At 46.2% G+C, this 25495-nt stretch overlaps 1 protein-coding gene across 5 annotated transcripts in view; it reads right to left on the reverse strand.

The window, feature by feature from the left end:
- The window catches only part of MCUR1 (mitochondrial calcium uniporter regulator 1), an 81943-nt gene extending 67439 nt beyond the window's left edge, over positions 1-14504 (reverse strand). For 3 of the 5 annotated variants that reach the window (XM_073631086.1, XM_073631087.1, XM_073631088.1), the window contains exons 1-2: positions 14122-14503; positions 4446-4562 (exon numbers count right to left, since the gene is read on the reverse strand). In XM_073631086.1, the coding sequence (XP_073487187.1) occupies positions 4446-4562; positions 14122-14221 (217 nt within the window). In that variant the 5' untranslated portion in view covers positions 14222-14503. Of the gene's footprint in view, positions 1-4445; positions 4563-4684; positions 4988-14121 lie in introns of all 5 variants that reach the window. The other 2 variants (XM_073631089.1, XM_073631090.1) reach the window with 2 other exon arrangements.
- Between the last annotated feature and the right edge of the window lie 10991 nt (positions 14505-25495).

Genomic DNA, 25495 nt, shown 5'->3' on the forward strand with positions numbered 1-25495 from the left:
TTCATAGTTTTTGGAAGCAAAGGTATGATGAGATTTTGGGTTCTATGGAACGTTGAGGAGACCTTAGGTAGAAAGGCCGGGTCTGGAGAGAGAATTATCTTGTCTAAATGTATTAGGCAGTATGGTTCCATTATAGACAGAGCTTGGATTTCGCTCACTCTTCTGGCTGATACTAAGGCCACAAGAAGTGCAGTCTTTAAAGTGAGGTTTTTGTCTGAGCTATCTTCCATCGGTTCAAATGGAGGGGAAAGAAATCCTCTAAGCGCTGTGGCCATGTCCCAAGTTGGAGTTCTATTCATTTTGGCTGGTCTAGCTCTTTTAAGTGACATTAGGAATCGCTTTATCAGCAGGTCCTCTGCTAGTCTGGTGTACATGAACGAGGAGAGTGCTGCAACTTGTACCTTTAGCTTGCCTGGGAAGATATTTTTGTCTGCTCAATCTTGTAGGAAATCCAGGATTGTTGGGATTATCCCTCTGTTGGAAAATCGGTTTGTTTCTGTTCCAGCAGACAAACTTTTTCCTCACTTTCTCGTAGATTGCCCTAGTCACAGGCTTCCTGCTGTTTAGGATGGTATTGATTACCTTGTCCAACAGTCCTTTGTTCTGAAGTCTTACCCTTTCAGTAACCAAGCCGAAAGCTTCAGGATTCTGTGGTTCGGGTGGTTGACTGGCCCCTGTGATAGGAGAGCTGGCCGGTCCGTCAGTGTCAGCTGAGGTTGGATGCTGAGGTTTTTTAAGTGGCTGAACCATGCCCTTTGGGGCCAGTGCGGTGCTATTAGTATCACCGTTGCTCTCTCTGCCTTTACTTTTTGAATTACCCTTGGTATTATGGCAGTTGGAGGGAATGCATAGCACAGATGCCATCCCCAGCTGGTTCAAATGCTTTTAATGCTTCCTCCACAGCTTTTAGCTCTCTCATGTTTGAGGAGGCTTGGGACCATTTGGAGGTCCATTTTCACTGTGAGCAGAGGCCCTCCACGTGTGCCCCCCAGCCTAGGGCGCTGGCATCGGTGGTGATCCTGATTGGATCTGATTGAGCCCATTTGCGCCCTTCGATGTATCGAAGCAGATTGAGCCACCACTGGAGTGTTTGACTGTGGTCGGAACAGGAATGGACTTGTCTAGGGATGAGTGGATGCCATCCCACTGGGACAGAATGTAGTTCTGTAGAGGTCTCACGTGAATCTGTGCCCAAGTGATAGCTGGAATAGAAGACGTCAACAGTCCTAGTACGGCCATTCCTTGTCTGATTGTTATGGCGTTGGTCTCTTAGGGAGGTTACTGCCGGTGTAATTTTTTCGTTTTTTTCTTCCGTTAGGAAGGTTTTCTTTAGTCTGGAGTCCAGTACATAGCCCAAATATACCACTCTCTGGCTTGGGGTCATCTGTGATTTTTCTGCATTCACTATACATCCCAGGTTTTGCAGATAGGACATACTTGTGTGCAGGTTGTTCTCTAGGGCCTCTGCTGAATCTGCAAAGAGCAGTAGATCGTCTAAATATGGTATTATGCCAATACCTTGTTGTCTTCGACCTTTTAACGCTTCTGCCATTATCTTTGAGAAGATTCTTGGTGCTGAAGAGATGCCAAAAGGGAGAGCTGTGTATTGTAGGTGCAGAGTAGTTGCTGGCCCTCGTATTGCGAACCTCAGGAATTTTTGATGATCCTCCTTTATGGGGACATGTAGGTAGGTATCCTGTAGGTCTTTGTTGCCATGAATGTCTCCCGTGGTAGGATGTTTCTGATCGAGTAAATAGACTCCATTCTGAATTTTTTTATTTTATTCCTCGGTTGAGGGGTTTGAGGTTCAGTATGAGTCTTAGCTTGCCTGACATTTTTTTTTTACTTGCAAAGGTATGGGAATAAAACCCCCTTGTTCCTCTTCTTGAGGTACATGGCGAATCACCTTCTGATCCAGTAGGTCCTACAGTGATTCTAAAAAGGCCTTTGTGCGATCGTCGTCCCTTGGCAGCATGGTTACTAGGTACTTGGTTGGGGGGCGGGTGGAGAATTCCATTGCGTAGCCATCCGTTATGGTGCTTATGATGAATTTGTTTTTTGTTGCTTCCATCCATTGGTGGGAAAAGGCTGCGAGTCTGCCCCCCACGTGGTGACAGCCATTGTTTTTTGTTCCCGGCTTGTTGAATTTTTTGAATTGCCGAAAGGACACCTTCCCTTGTTTCTTTTTGGTTTGGGGAAAACCCTTGTTCTTTGCTGCGGTCCTGTCTAGGACTGTTTCTAGTTCAGGCCCAAAAAGTAGGTCTCCAGTGAATGGAATCCCACACAGTCTATTCTTGGAAGGGATATCACCTCCCCAAGACTTCAGCCACAGGGCTCTTTGGGTTGAGTTGAGCAGAACTGTGGCCCTTGAAGATATCCTGACAGTTTCAGCTGAGGCATCTGCTAGAAATGCTGCCGCTCTGGTTAGTGTAGGGATGGTTTTTATTAGTTCTTCCCTAGGTGTGTCACTCTCCAGTAGTTCTTGAAGCTGGGTTAACCAGATTAATAAAGTCTGGGCTGTGCAGGTGGAAGCTATTGTCAGATTTAGGTTCGCAGCCCCTGCTTCCCAGGCCCTCTTTAAAAGGGCTTCTATCTTCTTGTCCATGGGATCGCTTAAGGTACCTGCATCGTCAAAGGCCAAGTCAGATTTATTTGTCTTTTATTTATCTTTTGCCAGAGAGGCGTCCACTTTGGGGCATTTAGCCCAGGTTTTGGTGTCTGTCTCTGCAAACGGGTATCTGCGTTTGACTGTGGCTGGAATGAAGAGTTTTTTTCTCTGGGTCTTCCCACTCTTTTTTAACAATATCTTTGAGAGTTTGGTGTACAGGGAATGTTCTAGGCTTCCTGAGTTGTAGCCCTTTACACATCTTGTCATGTATTGTGAGCTCTGCGGCTTTTTGTTCTTTAATACCTAGCATGTCCGCTATGGCTTTTAGAAGGCTATCCATATCCTCAGAGAAATAAGTTGCCCTCTGAAACCGCATCTTCCTCATCAGAGTCTGAGCAAAGTCCATCCTCCGATTCGGATTGTTCGGATTCATCCGAATTCGATTCTTGTTCTGTCTGTTCCCTGTTACCTGAAGGCACGCATATCCCGCTGATAGACGGGGTACTGGTCTGACTGGCACTTGATGGCGCTTCCAACTTTTCAATAGCTGAACGTAGTGGCGCCATGGTGCTCTGTATTTCTTTCTTGAAAGAGCTGAGCAGATCTTTCAGATACCCTTGCGATTCTTTGGCCACCATTTTGTCTATACATTTTTGACATAGGGGTTTTTTCCATTCGGGAGAAAACCGGTGGCTGCATGAAGCACATGTTTTGTTGCTTTTCACTTTCCTTACCTCAGGGGTCTTTGCCTAAAATCAAGCATAAAAAAGGTCCCCGTGAGGTAGGCGGTAAAAAGCTGCCTGTAAGTAGACAGTTTTACAGTACGGTTAAGACAGATTTTTTTAGACAGATTATATTAATATATATATATATATATATATATTTTTTTTTTTTTAAATTACCGCCCCCGGAAGTGAGGACATCGCAGGTGTCCCTCTCTGTATCTCATGGAACAGGCTCCGGGAAAACGGCAGCTAACCCGAAACCGGAAATGACAATTTTCCGGCGCCATCTTGGTACACCCCACAGAGCCTCCACGAGGAGAGGCTTGTTCTGTGGTGTGTGGAGGACGCCGATCGCGGCGAAAATAACGGTAATCCGGTGGGCGGCGGGTGTGGACATCCCCAGAGAATACAAGGAAAAAAATTACAGCAGAGAGACACCTACCCGTCCAGCACGGTGGCGGCTGTGGTCAGGGGGTAAGGCATCCATGCACCCACACCTCTGTACACCCTTGATATCTAAAAGTATGTTTCCAGAGTTCCCAGATGGAGTTTCGATGAAAAACTGTGGCAGGCCCCTAGATCAGCGGCATGGGGGAAATGTCAGTGCATCATTGCAGCTTGGGGGGATGATTGCAGACCCCTCTGCAGGGACAAAATCTCAGGCAGAGCAATTCTGCTCAAATTTGCTGCTCCTGCTGGGCTGGATGGGATGCTGGCAGGGGGTCTCCTGCAACTAGCACAGAGACAGAAGTAAAATAACAAACGTTTCTTTTGCAGCTCATGTGGGTTCAGAGGAAACACAAACAACTGAGGCACGCAGGTAAGACTGTGAAATTTATAATGGTGGACTAATGTGTTTCCTTTTTCAGGGAGGAGGAGCCTCTCTCTCAGATGCTGCCCTGGAAGATGATTCGAGAAAATGTACAGGCTACATTTACTAAACGTAAAAGAGTACACCCATATATTTTTCTTCATTTTGGGGTCACATACAACAGGGGAAAATTGTACACAATTAAATAATTGGTCCTAGTACTCTACAAAAATACCAAATTTAATATGGTTCCCAAAGCAAGACAGGCAATTTGTTTTGTCTAAGCATACGATATTGTTACCTTTGTCTTCCAGAACTTGCACAACAGCATGAGTGTCAAAGTAGAACTTCTTCCCCACAAATGAAAATACGGTTCTTTTTTGTGTGTCCCCAGGTAATGAAACAGATGTTCTGTAATCTGGAAATCAAAGACACTAATGTTGAAATGACTGTCACATCTACATAAGCAATCCTGAAGAAAGTTATGAAGGTAGATTCAACACAGTTGCTGATATACACATAGAAATAGAATATAAGCACCTGAATAGCCACTCATTAAGGCCCCTTTCACACATGTGGACCGGTTACTTCTTCAGTTCAGTCCAATCTGCACGTGTAAGAGGGAGGGGGAGATGAGTGAAAATGCCTTCAATGGGTAAAGGTCCACTTTAAGTGACACTGGGTAACAAAAGGCTAGAGTGGACGAGATGACTTTTTATCGGGGATGGTGATGGAATGAAGAGGAGTACTGCAGTGAAAGCTGGACTTTCAGGGTAACTGGAGTTTGGAGGAGTTGGTGTTCCGAATCCCACATGTGATATGGAGCCTCAACAATTGAAAGATCTGTATTCCAATGAAAAAAAGGAGAAACTGGAGTAAGTGAAAGGAGTATCACCACATTGTGAACCTGCCGTACTTGAATGATTGAGATCCTAAGTGGAGGACAACAAAGTTTAGAGATACCCTGTGGATCAACACCCCCGTGGCACTCTGTGAGTTGAGTTGCCACCTCATCCCTTTAAACCCGAACACATATTAATTACACAGGTTCTGTGGCTAATTGAATGCAGGTAAGGCACCAAGTTTAATTACCACCTTAATCAGCCACAGAACCTGTGTAATTAATATGTGTTCGGGTTTAAAGGGATGAGGTGGCAACCCTACCTGTGAGACATCCTAAACAGGCGATTAGGACTCTGTAGTAGGGTCATTATCTCGTGGTGAGCAGGCATTCCAGCCATAGGTGGTGGTCACCAAATTCACAGGATCACGATTTTCTGAATATCATTTTGAACTGTCACTTTGAGTTGCACAGTGATGGATATCATACACAATATTGGAACTTTGTTCTTTATTTTTTCAATCATTTTTGATTGTAATTTATATGGGTTATGCTACACTGATTATGGTATAGGTTTCAGGGTAACTCGTTTTTTTTAATTAGTCTGGCCAATATCCAGTTGTAGGAACAGGAAGGAAGCTCATAAAATGTGTTGCATACACAAATTTAGTTAAAGTGATTGTAAAGGTTTTTTTTTTTGTTTTTTTTCTTTAAAGAACAAACATGTTATACTTACCTGCTCTGTGCAAGAGTCCTCCTTTTCCGGGGTGCCCCGGCAGTGCTCCTAGCTCCTCCTCTTCATCGGCTGCCCCACGGAGAGCAGCTTCCCATGGGGGTACCCATGCGGGCTCGCTCATGAGTCCCGCTGCTTTGTCCATTGACACAGACAGTAGGATTTGGCCCCGCCCTCGGGTCCCAGGTCACTGGATTTGATTGACAGCAGTGGGAGCCAATGGCTCCCACTGCTATCAATCTATCCAACGATGACCCGAGACAGCGGCTTGTCACTGGATCGATCAGGCTCAGGTAAGAAAAAAAAACAAACAAAGTTACTTACTGGTAACGTTCTTTCCCGGAGTCTTTCAGGACAGCCACCTGAGAGACCTTGGCTCCTCCCCTCTGTAGAAAACACCGCGCCAGCCTTCTCATAAATTTCCTCCTCCCCTACTGGCTCCTCAGTTCTTTGAAGAGCACCTCCAGTCCGCTGGGGAGACACAAGAACATATGATACACATAGTCAACTATATCACATTTCCTGTAAGGAAATCTTTATGTCTTAATATACATTTGGGTGGGTACCCGACTGTCCTGAAAGACTCCGGGAAAGAACGTTACCAGTAAGTAACTTCGTTTTTCCCCTAATCATCTTTCAGGGCAGCCACCTGAGAGGATAACCGAGCACTTACCCCTAGGGTGGGACCACAGCTTGTAGGACCTTGCGTCCAAAGGTCTGATCTTTGGCTGACCACAGGTCCACTCTATGTCTTACAAAAGTGGCAAAGCTGGACCAGGTTGCCGCTTTACAAATCTGTTCTGGCGTTGCTCCAGCTCTCTCTGCCTGTGACGCTACCATTGACCTTGTGGCGTGTGTCCTGATTCCCTCTGGGATCTGCATGCCTCCTAACTTGAACGCCTGTTCAATGGCGTCTCTTAGCCATCTGGCTATAGTGCTTCTTGAAGCCTTATGCCCTTGCCTAGCTCCAGAAATTAAAATAAAGAAAGAATCCGTCTTTCTAAGTGTTTTTGTTACCTCTAAATAATGTAAGACGCATCTCCTGACATCTAAATTATGAAATTTTATTTCTTGTTCTTTCGAAGGATTTGGACAAAATGATGGTAACACTATGTCTTGGCCTCTGAAATTTCAAGACCACTTTAGGCAGAAATCCCGGATCCATTTTAAAGACTATGCGATCCGGGAAAATCTGACAAAAGGGGGGTCCAATTGATAGGGCTTCTATCTCGCAGACCCTTTTGGCTGTAGTGATTGCTACCAAGAAGATTGCTTTAAGTGTCAGCATCTTCAGGCTGCTATCTTTTAAGGGCTCAAAGGGTTCTGCTGTCATAGTTTCCAGCACTAATGACAGGTCCCATTTTGGAAAGGCTGTACTCTGTATCGGCCTCTGCCTGCTCACGGATTTAAAGAGTCTGATTATCCATGGATCTGATGCTAAACTTTTCTGGTAAACCGACAGTGCTGACACTTGAATCTTTAATGTACTGAGACTTAGTCCTTTATCTACACCACTCTGTAGAAACTCTAAGACTGCCACTGAGCTTTGTGCTTCGAAGTTGTTTTCTGTGCACCATCTGCTAAAACATTTCCATACTCTTTGGTAGATATTCCGTGTCTCAACCTTCCTGCTTTTCAGCAGTGTCTCTATTAAACGGCTTGAGAACCCTTTTGCTTTTAGCAGCTGCTCCTCAGATACCAGGCGGCTAAATTCCACCTTTCCGCCTGGGGACAGTACACTGGGCCTTGGGAGATTAGATCTTCCTGGATTGGTAACAACCAGGGGGGCTCTATAGCGAGTTCTTTGAGCATAGAGAACCACGGTCTCCTGGGCCAGTGAGGTGCTATGAGAATCAGTGATGTGTTTTCTGTACGCAATTTTCTCATCACCGCTGGTAGTAGTACTGGTGGGGGAAAGGCATAACATTTTTTTGAGCGTCTACTTTTGTGCTAATGCATCTACCCCGAGTGCTACAGCCTCTCTTCTCAGGGAGAAGAACGCTCGAACTTTCCTGCTTTCTCTTGAAGCAAATAAGTCCACCTGAGGTGTTAGCCATTTTTTTTAATCTGCTTGAATACCTCTTGTTTTAGTACCCAATTGCCTTCTCTCACTTTCTTCCTGCTGAGGAAATCTGCCACTTTGTTTAAATCCCCTTTTAAATGTGGACTGCTGATAAAAAGTATGTTTTCCTCTCCCCAGTTCAAGATTTCCTTTGCTAAAGGCCACAGGGCTCCGCTTTTGGTTCCCTCTTGTCTGTTTATGTAGGCGATTACCGATGAGTTGTCGGACCTGACCTGTACATGATGTCCTTCCAACTCTCTCTGGAAGGACTGAAGCGCAAACCATACTGCCTTCAACTCTTTCCAATTGGACGACCTCCTCCTTTCCTCCTTTTCCCAAGTCCCTTGTGTTATTTGGGAGTCTAAATGTGCTCCCCACCCTACGCCACTTGCGTCTGTGGTTAGGGTTCGGGAAATGGGTAGGATCCATAGCCTTCCTTTGTTTATATTTTCTGCTCTCCTCCACCACCATAGGGTCTTTTTTTTATCCTTGCTGGTATTAATACCTGTGTATCCAGTGATTTCTGCTAGTGATCCCATATCCTTAAGAGGAACATCTGCAGTGGCCGAAAATGTAGGCTTGCCCATTGTACCGCTGGGATTGAACATGGTAGATTGGTTTGTATTCTTTTTATTTCTTTTTGAATTTTTTCTATCATCTCCTTTGGTAGGAATATTCTTTGTTGCACTGAGTCTATTATATATCCCAAATACTTTATTTGTTGCGTGGGTTGTAGATTGGATTTTTCTACACTTATCAACCAACCTAGACTTTCCAAGAAAGTCCGTGCGTTTTTGAGGTTTTCTAGCAATCTCCCGGGAGAGTCTGCAAAAAGGAGAAGGTCGCCTAAATAGGCAATGATGGATATGCCTTTTAGTCGTAATGGTGCCAGAGCTTCTGCCAGAATTTTTGTAAAAATTCTGGGTGAGGAAGAGAGGCCGAAGGGTAGAGCTCGGAATTGAAGGTGTAAGGTTTCTTTTCCTGTTTCTATTGCTAACCTTAGAAACTTCTGACAACTTTGGTGTATCGGTATGTGTAGGTACGCATCTTTTAAGTCTAGGGAAACCATATAACAGCTTGGTGGTAACAGAGCCTTTACTGAGTATATGGAATCCATTCTGAATCTTTTGTAAGTTATGGATAGATTTAAGGGTTTGAGGTTGAGGATTGGTCTGACCTTTCCCGAGGGTTTTTGTACTCCGAATATGTGGGAGTAGAAGCCCTGCCCTCTTTCTTCCTTTGGTACCTTGATGATTACACCTTGTTTCCTGAGATCCTTTATGGAACTCATTAACCCTCTGGCCTTTTCTCTGTTCTTTGGAAGCTTGGTGGTGTAAAACCTGCTTGGGGGGGTGATCTTGAGAACTCTAGATAATACCCCTCTCTTATTGTTCTCAAAATAAACTGATTGGAGGATATCCTTTCCCATTACGAGAGAAAGGCCCCCAGTCTTCCTCCCACTGAGACTACTTTGTCATTGTTTATTTCTGGTTTGCTCAGGAGGACGAAAAATCGCTCCTCCCTTGCCTTTCCCTCTCTGGACCCAAGGTCTTTTCTGGTTCTCCCCTTGGGTGCTGAAAAACGGGGTTTTGTGTCCCCTCTTTGCTTCCTTTTATTCTGGTGTGCTGACTCCAGGTTGCTTTGCGTTTCAGCGGGAACGCTTTCTTTTTGTCTGCTGTACGGTCCAGCACTTTCTCTAACCCTGGACCGAACAGCAGGTCCCCTGTAAAAGGGATCCCGCAAAGTTTGGCTTTGGATGCACAGTCACCCTGCCATGTCTTTAGCCACAGGGCCCTTCTTGTAAAGTTGGCCAGTGCTGACGATCTGGCTGCCATGCGTACCAGCTCTGCTGATGCATCCTCGATATACGCGATGCCTCGCAGAAGAGTGGGAAAAGAGGATAAAATCTGCTCCTTTGCAGTTCCTTCCTCGATGTGTGCCCGAATCTGGTTCAATCAGAACTCTACATTTCTGGCCACTACCGTGACTGCCATGGCTGGCTTTAGGCTTCCCACTGTGGAGTCCCATGACTTTTTTAATAGGGAGTCCATCCTCTTATCCATTGCTTCAGATAAGACCCCCATATCCTCAAAAGCTAGATCCGTGTGCCTCGAAACCTGTGAGAAGGCCGCATCTAGCTTTGGGGTTTTGTTCCATACTGATTATTCATCATCTTAAAATGGAAACCGTCTTTTTAAGGCTTTAGAAAAGAATGGCTTTCTTTCTGGTTCCTGCCATTCTTTCTTAATTGCCTCTATTAGAACTTCATGAACAGGAAAATTCTTCTTTTCCTGTTCTCCTAAACCCTCATACATTTGATCATGCAGGGATAAAGGTTTCTTTTCAGTTTGTATACCTAATGTGGTATGAATGGCTCCCAGAAGATGGTCAACCTCTTCTAATGAGCGTTTGTATTGGGAGGGTTTTCTGGAATCCCCTTCCAGGGCTTCACCCTTTGATTCTTGGGAGCCAGAGGCTGCGCTGTCAGGCTTCTCTTCTGCCTCCTCCCTAGGGGCTGCTGAAGGGCCTGCACTAGTGGAGGGTAGTGCTTGTATTTTTGGTAGTGCCGTTTGTACTGAAGGAGGAGCAGTCTGCAGCTGTGGGATCTAAAACCCTTCAATGAAGGTTTTAAAGGATTCAAAGGTACTAGAACAGATGTCGCTAAATCACTGCCCTGCTCAGTGGAATGTTCCTGTACTAGTTTGTTAATACATTCCTTACATAATGCTTTCCCCCAGGAATCTTTAAGTGTATTTTTACAAGAAGGGCACCACCTCTTTGAGTTGTGAGAGGGCCTGGTTTTGTCCGTTTTCTGAAAAGACGTAAAAAAGAAAACCCCACAGTATTAACACTACCATAATCCTTTCCTGAAAAACTGCAGGTGCACTGCGTTTTCATGTGGACTTACCTCACCAGGGGCCCCATGAACCACCTTCTGACACCAGAGGGAACTTTACCTACCCCCCCCTTTATCCATGTACTCCCTGCGGGGGGGGGGTTCAGGCCAGGGGAGTTCCACCCTAGGTTCCCCTTACCTTAACATGGCTGGAGCTGGTCTCTGCTGGAGCTGCAGTCTGGTCCCTTCCTTCTGCGTCCGACATTATGGTGTCATTAGCGGAGCCTTTGCTGTCTCTACAGCATGTGTGGCTCCTCTCCAGCCCATGCCTGGCTCCTTTTCATGATTCGCGGCCGGACCCGGAAGCCGTGAACCCGGAAGTACACGCCCCTTTCGCCAGACGTGACGTCACCCGCCACTGGCGCTGTGCGGTCCCAATACCCGGCGTGATTTACACTGCCAGTGCTACACGCTGCTTGTGGGTATGGGACCGCTGGACATGCACCTCCTGCTACCACGCTCGGTACTGAAAGGCAGCCCCCCCGACCTCTGCCTGCACTCAGGGATGCGGGGGTGACAAATCCTCTTCCAGGTTAGTTTTTGCCCTGGTCTGCCCAAGGAGCCTCTGCTCCCTTTTAGGACATCTGTCTGAGCCTCCTGACTCTCCTGGCTTGGTTCCACTGGTGTCTCCCCTCTGGGGGAAACACAAATAACTGAGGAGCCAGCAGGGGAGGAGGAAATTTATAAGAAGGCTGGCGCGGTGTTTCCTACAGAGGGGAGGAGCCAAGGTCTCTCAGGTGGCTGTCCTGAAAGACGATTAGAGGAAAAGGGGGGGAGGGGGGGTTTGGGGGGCAGCTGAAGCGCAGATTTTTCACCCTAATGCATAGAATGCATTAAGGTAAAAAACCATGAGACTTTACAACCCCTTTAAACCTCCGCACCAAAATGGTCTGTATTTACAAACGAATCATGCACCAGTCTTAGGCCCCTTTCAGATGGAGGGAAATCCGCCTGCTCAACGAGGGATCTCTCTGCTGATCGCCACTGAGCAGGCAGATGACAGGTCCATGTCCGCTCTGACATGCAGAGTGGATATGAACACAGCCTGCTCGCCTCTATGGGGGCATTGGATGGCCGACTGCATGTCCATCCGATCCGATGGATGGTTGGCAAACATATCACCATACGTCTATTTTTAGAGTATTTTATTGGATCGGATGTCCGCTGACATCCACTGCCCCACAGGGATCAATGGGTGGTCCGACCGAGTCTGCCTGAAAAACTGACAGGCAGACCCGATCGGTCCGCTGGTGTCAAAAGGACCTTAGGACTAGGCAGAGACAGACATATGTCCTCAGTGCATCTCAGCATTACGGAGCACCTCTCTGGGCCACTGCACCCATCACCCAGACAGATGCATGGCCGAAGAGCTTTGTAGTGGAGTTGGCACAGCCTGATGGGGAGGCTAGTTCCTCACCCGCTCTACCTTTCTTTTGATTGACAACACACTGTAGTGGACAGCTGTGGAGTTGGGTGGGTAAAGCCTGATGGAAAGTCTGACTAGATCCCCCATCAGGTCCACCTTCTGTGTGACTCATCATTGTCCTAATATTAATAAAGACATTACCATATTTGGGTAACAAAGTCAGTCAGTATCTCAAATCCCATTTGTTTACATTCAACTTTCAGCCCGTAGAATTTCCCCCGAACGGGGCTGGGGAGGAGTCATTGGTTGCTAGCAGACATGAGCTCAGGCGTCCTCTGAATTTATCTTTATCTGAACTCCGACCTTACCCTCTTTTTTTTTACTCAAATTAGCTGCAGGTTGGGTCATTCCTGTCCCGCAGCTCACATCAACAAAGAGGCAGGCTGCAGGACCAGGCATGAGCCCGGCCTGCTGCTCTCTGGAGTATAAAAACAAAGAGCCCAAGTTCGACTAGAGATGAGTTTGGATGACATTCAGCCCTCGTTCACGCTGAACGCAGGTTTGAAATCGTGCGAGTTTAGCTGAACTTGCACGATTTCAAACCCATATTTCAATGAGAGTTTCGGCGGCGATTTGAAAGACATCCGTGCGAGTTCATGCACAAAAGTCTACTGAAATCATCCCTGAAGTTGCCAAAAGTAGTGCAGGAACTACTTTTGGAAATTGGTTTGGCGCCACAAAATCGGCATGTTGCACTGATTAGGACAGTGCTATTGCTATTAATAGGCTGCCATCTGGCCTGCGAACTGACAAGTCAAATTGCGCCGACGTGAACGTGGGCTCAACCTCATTTCTAGTTGCTAGAAAATAGGCAGCAGCCGGTGTCTCAGCTACTACAAGTCCAGTTCAGGAAACTGTCACATTCATGACAGCTTCCCAGCACACACATGCCCAACTCTGGGCACTGATATCTCTCTGTACGCCTTTTTGGATCTGGTCTTGGGCTCACCATACATCTTACAATCTGAATGTACTATATCCTTTATATCTACCAACAAGTACTGTATGTAGCGCAAGGGGTCTGCTTTTGGATACAAAATTGATTAGGATAGTTTACAAACGAGTCTTGGCTGATTGCACAAAAGGCCGGATTGTAACGTATACAGAGACAGATCGTACAACCTTTTTTGCTTAATAGTTGCAAGTAGAAATTGAATAGGTAAATAAAGTCATGAAAATTCTCGTACGACAGAAAAAAAAAAAAAAAATCAGAAGTGATGTCATGTGTTGTAATGTATTTGTATTGTATTTTCGGACGACGACTATACTGACTAAATGAAAATCGTACGATCTGGTATCGTACGAGGAACATTTTCATGCTTGTCCGGTCGAATAATATCAGATGAACTGTTGTGATCGGCTCTCGAAAGAAGTGGACACATGATCCGAAAATCGTACGATTCTTCCTTGGACGACAGTTTTCATAGGATATTCGGATCGTGTTAACAGGCCATAAGGATGAGCTCAGGCGTGTTTGCAAGTCCAAGTGCCCACCAGGAAGCTGACGCTCCGCAGCGCTAATCACAGGCAGTGAGACATTTCCCGATGCGTGGCTGCACAGATCAGGAAATGTCTTGCTGCCTGTGATTTACGCTGCGCAGTGTTGGCTTCCTGGCGGGCACTTGGAATTTGCGAACACGCCTGAGCTCATCCTTAATAGTGAGCCAGATTACTGCCAGTTTCCTAATCTGCAACCGGACAGTGTTTTTTTTTTTTTTTTTAAATCTGCAACAGTTCCTAAAAGCAGAACTTTTTTTTTTTTTTTTTTATATGGTGAGCAGACAGGCTGTTTATTGCAGAAAAGACATGCAATTTTAAAGCGACCTACCGCCAGAATAGTCGTAAAGTGAATTTATTTCCCCAGATAATCTGTACAGCAAATGTTAGCTCCCTATAACCTTCTTGTTGCTTTACAAATTAGTATTCCAACATTCCAGCAGGTCCCCCTGCCTGCAGATGCATGGTCCACCATGTTCTCCTATATCTGAAGGCTTCCCTACATGGCAGCTGACATCTCACCTCTCGGGCACGCTCTCTGCAGCCCTGTACAGCGCGCGCCCCCTGTGTACGAGGATACAGCGCGCTCCCTGCAGGCGAGGACGCGCCACAGCAGCTTCATGACGGGAAGATTCCAGCACGTGCCTCCAGAACCGGACCACTCCCGAACTCCGTACCCAGGACAGGCACCCGAGGAGTCTTCAGAGCGCCTCCATGTCCGGATCTGCTCAATTATATTATGGGGCTTCCTGTGAAATACAAATATTACAATAGCGGCGTGTTCGCCTGATATTGCTTCAGCAAAGAGTCATCTAATTCCAATGACAGCTTTTAACTTCTAAATCCGTAAAACGTTTTGGGAAAACACGGAAATAGGCGGGGCGCTGAGAGTCTCAGACATAAGGAAGTGAATGTTTGTCTGCATACCGGTAGCCATGTTGGCTGAGACTTTCCCAGTGACTGCAATGATTGCTGGTCTTCGGAATCATGGCTGTGCACTAGACGGCAACAAACAGCTGATTTTTCGGGATTTATTTATAAAATTAGCTGTGTTAGGGCCCAAAACAAATGCTCCTAATGTGTCCTTTGTTAAAGTATAGTTAAAGGCAATTTATAAAAAAAAGTTTCGGACAGAGTAGAGAGGGATTAGAACACCTGTTTGTTTTTATTGCTGTCTGCTGACAGCCTTAAAGGAGTTGTAAAGGTTGAGGGTTTTTAAATAACAAGTATGTCATACTTACCTCCGCTGTGCAGTTGATTTTGCACAGAGTGGCCCGATCCTCCTCTTCTGGGGTCCCTCACCACCGCGCTCCTGGCTCCTCCTCTTCTCAAGTGCCCCTTCGGAGAAGCGCTCTCCTCGTGGACACCCGTGCGGGCGGGCTCCCGTGTCCTGCTTCTGCATCTATTCATACAGAAAGGAGGACTCGGTTCCGGCCCCCACGTCATTGGATTTGATTGACTAGAGTTGCCACTTTTTCATCAAGCCAAACCCGAACACTTTAGCTGCACACAGTAAGCCTGGGTTCACACATGTGCGGTGCGAATTGAAGCTCAGGTTTCACTGGGAAGATAAAAATCAGTTGTTCAGAGGTTCCGCAACGTTTTTAGCTGCGGATCAGTGAGCAGGGAGGGGGAGGTGTAGTGAGGAAAAGGAGAAAATCCATGTTCAGAACGCAATGCATCTGCGAATCAGATGCGTTCCCATAAAAGATAATGGGCTTGTAATTCGCACCGCAATGCCCAAAAAACGCACACGTTTTTTGTGCATTGCGCAGTGCGAATGCAACGCACATATGTGAACCAGATGCATTCATATGAATGTATTTTAAAATGGCCTGAGAATTGGATGCGGTATAAACCGCATCTAATTTGCATAGGTGTGAACGGGGGCTAAATGTTTTGTTTTAGTATACACTATAGCAGTAATGGTGAACCTTGGCACCCCAGATGTTTTGGAATTACATTTCCCATGATGCTCATGCACTCTGCAGTGTAGTGGAGCATCATGGGAAATGTAGTTTCAAAACATCTGGGGTGCCAAGGTTCGCCATCACTGCACTATAGGATTGTAACAGACCCGGGACACCTTTGGGCACTCCAAAGAGAATAGTAATGTGGCGCACATAGTGCCCCTCACCCTCCTGTCAAGCTCTGTTCCAAGCCACATTCCTATCCGAATAATGTGTCAGGGTTTCAAGTGAACTGTAACCCGGATACATGACTCAAAACCTGGACAGGTGGCAACCCTATGATTGACAGCAGCGGGAGCCAAAGACTGCACTGCTATCAATCTATCCAATCAGGACATGAGACACCGTCAGAGCTGGTGTGCTCATTCCCGTCGTGGGAAACACAGGGCTCAGGTAAGTATAACAGGGGCTCGGGGGGGCTGCTGAGAGACAGAAGCTTTTTCACCTTAATGCTGTACCTCTTATATGGATCACAGGAATGCAATCAGTTTTGCACTCCTGTGACCCGTTTTCAGCAGAGAGCGGACTGAAGTCCGCTCTCTGCTGACATCACAGAAATCAGTCCAGGCAGCGCATCATCCTGACCACCGAGTCTGGATACGCCAGGTCCCACCTAGGTCAGCCTCTCGGCAAGCACCTGAGAGCCTAAGATGGCCGCTCCGCCCCCTCCACAGCCCAGCGTTTCAATGAGCGAGGAGGGAGAAGAGCAGGAAGCTGTGACTGACAGAAGCTCTGAAATACGACTGATCGGCGGTGTTCGATTGCTCTGTTCTCAGTGCAGAGGCGCCGGGGGATAGATGCAGCATCGGACCCATGCTGCATCCACCTGGTAAGTATAAATCTAGAAAAAATTACACCCTCCTACATAGCTCCCAACTGTTCCTGATTTCGAGGGACTGTCCCTGATTTAGAACAATGCCCCTCTGTCTTTTCTCATTTGTCCCTCATTTTGTTCTGATCTATATAGTTGTATATAAAATGCACTATTTATCTTTCAAAAAGTGTTTCCCAGTGCTAAACCTATTAGCATTTGTAAATTTTAAAAGCCAGTATAAAGGAATTGTAGTGGTAAAAAAAAAGCAATTGTGAGTTTAACTAATCTTTTTTTGTATAATTCTCCTTTAAACCACTTCAATACTAGGCACTTCCCCCCTTCCTGCCTAAGCCAATTTTCATCTTTCAGCGCTGTCACGTTTTAAATGACAATTGTGTGGTCATGCAACACTGTACTAAATTTTTATCAATTTGTTCCCACAAATAGAGCTTTCTTTTGGTGATATTTGATCACCACTGGTGTTTTTATTTTTTGCTAAACAAATAAAAAAAGACCAAAAAGTTTGGAAAAAAATAAGGTAAGTGTCTTCATTTCTGTTATAAAATGTTGTTAATAAGTACGTTTTCTCCTTCACTGATGGGCACTGATGAGGTGGCACCAATGAGGTGGCACTGATGGCCATTTATAGGGGGCACTGATGGGCTGCACTGATAGGTATTTATGGGTGGCACTGATAGGTGACACTGAGGAGCATCACTGTAAAGTAGGCACTGGCAGACATTACTGATGGGCATTGATTGGCATCATTTTTGGGCACAGATTGGCATCTCTGGTGGCCATGGGTGGCATACCTGGTGGTCATAATCAATCAGCGCAGACCCCCCCTGTCAGGAGAGCAGCCAATCTGCTCTCCTCTACTCGCATCTGTCTCGAGTGAGGAAAAGCTGATACACGGCTCTTCCTGTTTACACCATGATCAGCTCTGTTTGGACACAGCTGATCACGTGGTAAACAGTCTCCGTCAGAGACTCTTTACTGAGATCGGTGTTGCGGTGTGTCAGACTGACATGCTGCATCACCGATCAGCACGCCAGCCGGCCAGTTATCCAGAAAGACGTCATATGACATCCAGTTTGGATAACGGAACCACCGCCCAGCCGTCATTTTGTTATAGGCCGGGCGGGAAGTGGTTGAGGGGGTGTGCCCTATTCCGGCATACTTTTGCTAACAGGTGTCCCTCGTTCCTTTCTCAAAAAGTTGGGAGGTATGCTCCTATCCGAAGCTGCTTCTTTTTGAACTGCAACTGCCATGGTGCTGCACATGTGATCGGTTATTACACCAGCCATTTGATGGTTTGACAGTTTGGTTGAGGACACAATCAAATGTGACAGTTTGCATTTCCAACATTACGGGAATGTAACTGTTTTTGAAACCAGTAAATCGATAGGTTTATATTGAGAATAAGTCCCCACATCTCCCCTGATGAGGAGTTTGTGGGAAAGAAGGGGGGGGTGGTTAAGTGCCATAAAATCAAATATCACATATAGCAGGGATATGCAATTAGCAGACCTCCAGCTGTTGCAGAACTACATGTCCCATGAGGCATAGCAAAACTATGACAACCACAAGCATGACACCCAGGGGCAGAGGCATGATGGGACTTGTAGTTTTGCAACAGCTGGAGGTCCACTAATTGCATATCCTCAACATATAGCAATATACATAAAAAGCCATACATTTTATTTATACAAAAGTTAAAAACATATATAATATCATAGATATATAGTACAACAATATCAACAGAATATGACCGTTCTGTGCAAACAATGCGTGTTGAAAAAAGTGTAGATAGTGGATCAACGCTTTTTTCGTAGAGAGGCTTCTTCAGGATCCAGTTAGCAACATTGGTAAATCGAATAATTCATAGGATGGTCATGAAGTATATAATCAACACTTCCACAAAAAATAAAAAATAAATAATTGTATGCACACCCAAGGGTTATCGCCTCATATCTGGTTTATTGAAGTATGAAACAGCATCACATGATATAGCTCTCCAAGACATTAACCCCTTCACCCCATCCCCCCCATGTGTCTCCCAAAGACACATTTTTAATATATAATCAACACGCCTGGCATGAGGGTATCCAGCACAGGAATATGTGTCCCAAGTCATATCAGTGATCATTAAAAGAAAGATATCAAAATAGAAAATGGGAGGTCATCCACATGTACTGTATATGCCATCAGCTAGATCTGATTAAGAAAGAATGAAACCCAAATTGATGAAGGAAAAGTGAAAGGCTAAGGGACTCCAATCAAGTAAAAACACTGGGTGGCCAAACATCCCAGTTCCCCAAAACAGGGCCAAGAGGAAACCAAAAGAGAAGAGAATACCAGAGGTAAATATAACACTGATGGCGGATATAGAGTGATGTGGCGATTTCATCACGACATTATAAAGTGTATTTTTTCCAAAAAATTGCGCTTGTAAGACCACTGCGCAAATACGGTGTGTGTCAAAGTATTGCAACGACCGCCAATTTATTCTTTAGGGTGTCTTAAAATATATATATATAATGTTTGGGGGTTCTAAGTAATTTTCTAGCAAAAAAAAAAATGATTATAACTTGTAAACAACAAGTGTCAAAAAGAGGCTTGGTCCTTAAGTGGTTAAGGGCCCATTCACACTGTTGTGTTGATTTACCACAGCACGTGTTAACGCATGTTAAATCTGTCAGCCAGCAGTCACGATGCTATTAATTTTTTAAGGAAACCTCAATGCACATAGATGCCTCACCAAGCATTGTAAAAAACAGTGCAAAGTTTTTTTTAATGTTTTAGTGCGTTGCTAGATTTTTCATTAGCTGCCTTAACACACTTTTTGTTCACGTGTTAGGCCCCTTGCACATGGGGCTGTCCAGCTGCAGTGCATCCCATCCAGCGTTTTAGTACACCCAGAAGGAACAGGTGCAGTGTCCAGCTCTGCTGCAGACAAACTGTCAAGGTCTATGGCAGGCTGCAGCTGGACAGGGCTGAGTGGTACGTTGTACAGAGTGGTACCAGCATTTAAGGCCCTATGCGTTCAGAGACTTGGGTCCTTTGGACTTTGGCAGGCTGTCTGCAGCAGGGCTGAATGCTGCAACTGTTCCTGGTGCACTAAAACACTGCAGCTGGACAACCCCTTGTGCAAGGGGCCTTGTGCGTCGTGTTAGGGACACAATGCTCCAGGGCACCAACATGTTAATGGGCCGCCAGTGTGGTAGGGTTGCCACAAATCTGGTTTTGATAATGGCTGCTCTTTTTATTGCTGTGCAGAGTGTGCATGGTCATCACATTGCATAGCAAACCAGATTTAGCCTTGACACTGGGCCCACTCTGCTGGTGAAATGGCTGTCATCCTGTTCAGTTTTCCATAGACTTGGAAAACCCTACATTGTGGGTCTGTCAGTCAGTATATATTGTGCTGGTTAGACTAGGTTCACACCTGCGCGTGGGAGCCGCTATTCATGGCACAGGACTCTGAAGGAAAAGCAGGGGCATACCATTCCTTCAGAGTGCATGCGCCGGTGACGTCACCGGTAGGGTTGCCGCCTTTTCTTTGAGAAAAAACCCGAACACTTTAGCGGGGCTTGGCATTTTTTTTGTAGTATACACTATGAGATAGTAAAATACCTGGGACACCTCTGTGTGCCCTAGGTGAGTAGTAATGCGACATGCGCAGCGGTGAACAGGGGGTGTAGCCAATTGCATATAGTGCAAGTGTCTGTAATGTGCAATATAGTGTATATAGTGCAGGCGTGTGTAATGTACAATATAGTGTATATAGTGCAGGCATGTGTAATGTACAATATAGTGTATATTTAGTGTGTAATGTACAATATAGTGTATATAGTGCAGGCATGTGTAATGTACAATATAATGTATATTTAGTGTGTAATGTACAATATAGTGTATATAGTGCAGGCTTGTGTAATGTACAGTATAGTGTATATTTAGTGTGTAATGTACAATATAGTGTATATTTAGTGTGTAATGTTTGGTGGGGAGCCTCCCAGTGTAATTTTGGGGGGGTGGGGGAGGTCTCCTGGTGTCTGGGGGGCTGACAGAGGAGGGTGGGCTGACAGATAGGAGGGGTCTGACAGAGAGGAGGGGGGCTGACAGATAGAAAGGGGGCTGACAGAGAGGAGGAGGGGGCTGACAGAGAGGACGGGGACTGACAGAGAGGGAGGGGGCTGACAGAGAGGGAGGGGGCTGACAGAGAGGGAGGGGGCTGACAGAGAGGAAGGGGACTGACAGAGAGGAAGGGGACTGACAGAGAGGAGGGGGACTGACAGAGAGGAGGGGGGCTGACAGAGAAGAGGACGGGGCTGACAGAGAAGAGGACGGGGCTGACAGAGAAGAGGACGGGGCTGACAGAGAAGAGGACGGGGCTGACAGAGAAGAGGACGGGGCTGACAGAGAAGAGGACGGGGCTGACAGAGAAGAGGACGGGGCTGACAGAGAAGAGGACGGGGCTGACAGAGAAGAGGACGGGGCTGACAGAGAAGAGGACGGGGCTGACAGAGAAGAGGACGGGGCTGACAGAGAAGAGGAAGGGGGCTGACAGAGAGGAAGGGGGCTGACAGAGAGGAAGGGGGCTGACAGAGAGGAAGGGGGCTGACAGAGAGGAGGGGGGCTGACAGAGAGGAAGGGGGCTGACAGAGAGGAAGAGGGCTGACAGAGAGGAAGGGGGCTGACAGAGAAGAAGGGGGCTGACAGAGAAGAAGGGGGCTGACAGAGAGGAAGGGGGCTGACAGAGAGGAAGGGGGCTGACAGAGAGGAAGGGGGCTGACAGAGAGGAAGGGGGCTGACAGAGAGGAAGGGGGCTGACAGAGAGGAAGGGGGCTGACAGAGGCTGACAGAGGAGAGGGGGCTGACAGAGGAGGGGGCTGACAGGCAGGAGGGGGGCTGACAGAGAGGAAGGGGGCTGACAGAGGAGGGGGCTGACAGACAGGAGGGGGGCTGACAGAGAGGAAGGGGGCTGACAGAGGAGGGTGGCTGCGATCATACCTTTGGGTTCCCACTGTGCGGAGGAGGTCTTGGGCTCCCCGGTCACCTCAGTATCTTGTCTCCCAGTGGTGGAGCAGGAAGAGGGCGAGTCTCCATGAGGTGAGGAGGCACTCTTACACAGACAAGTGTAGGAGAGGAGCAGGTAGGCGCAGAGCCGCCGGCGCCACCTGCCACATACTAAGCACAGAGCTACGGGGCGGAGGATGGGACAAACCAGAACACAGAGGCACTGGATATATGTTGTGCGTGCCCGGGTTTCCAGGGGACAGAAACCCAGGCACAAGTTGCCAAACCCGTACTGTCCGGGTCAATCCCGTACGGGTGGCAACCCTAGTTCACCGGCCCATTCACAAGTAAATAGCTCCTAAGCAGCGCACATTTAGGAGATATTTACTGTACTTATAGGTAAGCCTTTTTATAGGCTTACCTATAGGTAGATATTAACCATGGGCATTTACTCCTTGGCATAGATGAGCCCTATACTGTGTGCAGTATTGTAACGTGTAGAGTCCCTTTGTGAAAATGTAGTGTCCCATATTACTACACACCCTTGCTCAATGTATGTTGCATTTAGGAGGGACACCACTGAGCCTATACCCTCTGCACCAGTCCAACCTAACTCTGTCACCTCACTTCCAGTGACAGAATCAGGTTCTGCAGTGCACTAGCGCGGACCTCATGTGTGCACAAAAATTTAGTTTTTTCACTCTCCCGTACCATGCAGTTAGGTACATGGGGTCTCTGTACCGCGAGTTTGGTCCGAGATGCTTTTGGGGAAACCGACCTCTAGGGAGAGAACCAGAACACTGACCCTTCTCACTACCAGAGGACCTGTCACCTATTCCATATCACGCTTTATTGACCGCCTGCTATACATTCCCACCAGTCTTTGGTTACCCAAGGCAAGTACTCTTCCACTCTTCTGCTGAGTTAACTCTTTGAATTATGACTTTCCTCCTGTACCCCATGTATGCTTTACGAGCCCTGTTCTGATATGCCATGTACCTTCATGCACCCAGACCAGGCATAAAACAGTTAATGAAGCTTAACTGAGCATTCATCAGCACAGTTCAACAGCACACTGTACATGAAACAGAGCCCAGCCCTAACCAACTAATGCAGACTGTCCGGGTTCATACCTTCTCCAAAGAAAGTGCATTTAGCTCAAGTCCATTTCTAGTAGAGTCCTGGTTCCAGGGAGAATCCAAGCCGAGTGATCCACAAGGAGAGCATGTGCTCCAGCAGGACTACATATTGTGGCAGTCCTTTCTCTGAAATCCCATGTGGAAGAGATAGAGCAGCTCTGAGCCCTCAACCTGTATTTATGTATGAACAAATGTCTGAACGGGAGTTGGGCTAAGTTCACAATTATGAGTTTTTTGGTGTGTTTGCAAATTTGCAGAAACGCACTACAATCCATTTAACCTTATTTCCTGTGGGTCCTGTTCACATCTTCGCAGTTTTCTGCAATGCGTTTTTTTACACGCAGCACGGTGAGTTTTTGGCTTGATAGACTTCAGTGGAATTCCATCAACAACGCACATACATATGTTTTTGATGTGTTTTTGCAGCATTTTCCTACATGACCATAACTTGCCATTGGCCAAGACAAAATATGCAAAACACAGTAAAAAAGCATAAAAACATGCAAGAAAAAAGCAAAACCTGCTGGAAAATGCAGCAAAAGCACATGCATAGATGTGAACCTAGCCTGATGTTTGGTCAAAACCTTTTCTTTTTAAATTTGGATAGAACAGAAAAGGAATGAAACCTATTTGAATGTATTTTATATTGTCTGGACTGCCCCCATTGGGGGGATTTCCCATCACTTCCTGTCCTGATAGAACAAGAAGTGAGAGAAATTCTCTAAAAAGCAAGTGAAATTTCCCTCTTTTGCCGCGTACACACGATTGGGATTTTGGTCGGAAAAAGATATGATGGCTTATCCGATGGGATTCCACTCTAGCTTGCCTTGCATACACACGGTCACACAAAAGTTTGCTGAACTTTCGACCGCCAAGAACGCAGTGATGTACAACACTATGACGAGCCGAGAAAATGAAGTTCAATGCTTCCGAGCATGCGTCGAATTGTTTCCGAGCATGCATAGTAATTTTGCACGTCGGAATTGCTACAGATGATTGCATTTTCGGATAGGAACTTTTTCCGACCGAAAAATTAAGAACATGCCCTCAATCTTTTGCTGGCTGGAATTCGGCCAGCAAAAGTCCGATGGAGCATACACACGGTCGCATTTTCCGTCCAAAAGCTCTCATCGGTCTTTTGCTGGCCAAATTTCCGATCGTGTGTACGTGGCATTAGTTGTCATAAAAACTATTGGACAAGTTATCCTCTGTTGTGAATGGGCCCTAAAATGGAAAGCTGTTATCAAGCACTTACTGTCATTTTCCTTTTTTGCATTTGGTGTTTTGGTGAGGTCCCAGAAACACCAATTACATTTTTTTGCTAGTAAATTTTCTTGTATAATAAAACTATTTAAGTCAGTTAAAATTAGATTAGCTGTAAACTTTACATTTTTTTAACCACTTGCCGACCAGCCGCCGTTATTATACTGTGGCAGGTCGGCTTGTTCCCGCAAATCGCCGTAGTTGTACGTCGGCTCCTTGAATAACCAGAACAGGCGATGCGCGTGGCCGGTGGCCGCAATGTCTGCCGGCCACCCGCGATTGTGGGAAAGAGAGCCAGAATGGGAATTTGTCAATGTAAACAGACAGATCCCTGTTCTGATGGGAGGAGAGAGAGATCTGCTGTTCCTAGTGATTAGGAACAACGATCTCTCTCCTCCTCCAATCAGTCCCACCCTGCCCTCACAGTTAGAAATACCTCCCAGTGAACACATTTAACCCCTTGATCGCCCCCTAGTGTTAATCCCTTCCCTGCCAGTGACATTTACACAGTAATCAGTGCATTTTATAGCACTCATCGCTGTATAAATTCAATGGTCCCAGAAAAAGTGTCTGATCTGTCTGCCGCAATGTCTCAGTCCTGCTAAAAATCACATATTGCCGTCATTACTAGTAAAAAAATAATAATAATAAAAATTCCATAAATCTATCTCCTATTTTGTAGATGCTATAACTTTTGCACAAACTAATCATTATACGTTTATTGCGCCAATGTAGAAAAATAAATATTGGCTTAAACTAAATGAGAAAATGTGTTTTTTTTTTTTTTTTTTAAATTGGGCTATTTATTATAGCAAAAAAGTAAAAAATATATTTTTTTTCCCCAAATTGTCACTCTTTGTTTATAGCGCAAAAAATAAAAACCACAGAGGTGATCAAATACCACCAAAAGAAAACTCTATTTGTGGGAAAAAAAGGACGTCAATTTTGTTTGGGTACATCGTCGCACGACCACACAATTGTCAGTTAAAGCGACGCAGTGCCATAGCGTAAAAAATGGCCTGGTCATTAAGGGGGATAATCATCCGGTCTGTAAGTGGTTACTCAACCTAATCTAGTCTAAAATGTTTCCAGAATAATAAAAAAGCTAAAGTGCCTACAAGTAGCCTCTAAATTCAATTCTGCTTCTTTATGTGATCCCTTAGCTTCTAGGCCTAATCATAGGGGCAGACATTTTTTTGGTGGTGCTGCGAGCAGCGCTCTATCTTGGCCTAGGTCGACAAGGCCCAGGCCTAGGGCGGCACTTTGCAGGGTGGTGTCAAAAAAAGCCACCCCCCGCATGAAAAGAACAGCCTCCTCCTGGCTCCCGCACTTTTAGTGTAGCGCCAGTCTTATGGGGCAAACTGGGCCGGGGGGGGGGCAGGGTCCAGGAGGCAAATCAGTCTGGCGCCCCCATACATTGGCCGTACTGCTGCCTGCCAGTATTGTAATACCGGCCGGTGAGGACATTCAAACAGACCGACAGCCGACAAGACTAATATGTGTGGCACTGCAGCCTAATGCTCCACCTACCCTCCTCCGTGGCATCCTTGGGAGGATGTTACGATATGTAACGTCCTTCCGAGCTCTGTGTCAATAGCGCGGAGAAGAAGGTAGCCCCCAGGTATGGCATCATTTCAATAATATGATTTAATTTCTTTAAACATCCTTGTCCTTGAGTGAGCATATCAAAC

This window comes from Aquarana catesbeiana, linkage group LG05, assembly GCF_042186555.1.
Source record: "Aquarana catesbeiana isolate 2022-GZ linkage group LG05, ASM4218655v1, whole genome shotgun sequence".
Classification (NCBI taxonomy): Eukaryota; Metazoa; Chordata; class Amphibia; order Anura; family Ranidae; genus Aquarana; species Aquarana catesbeiana.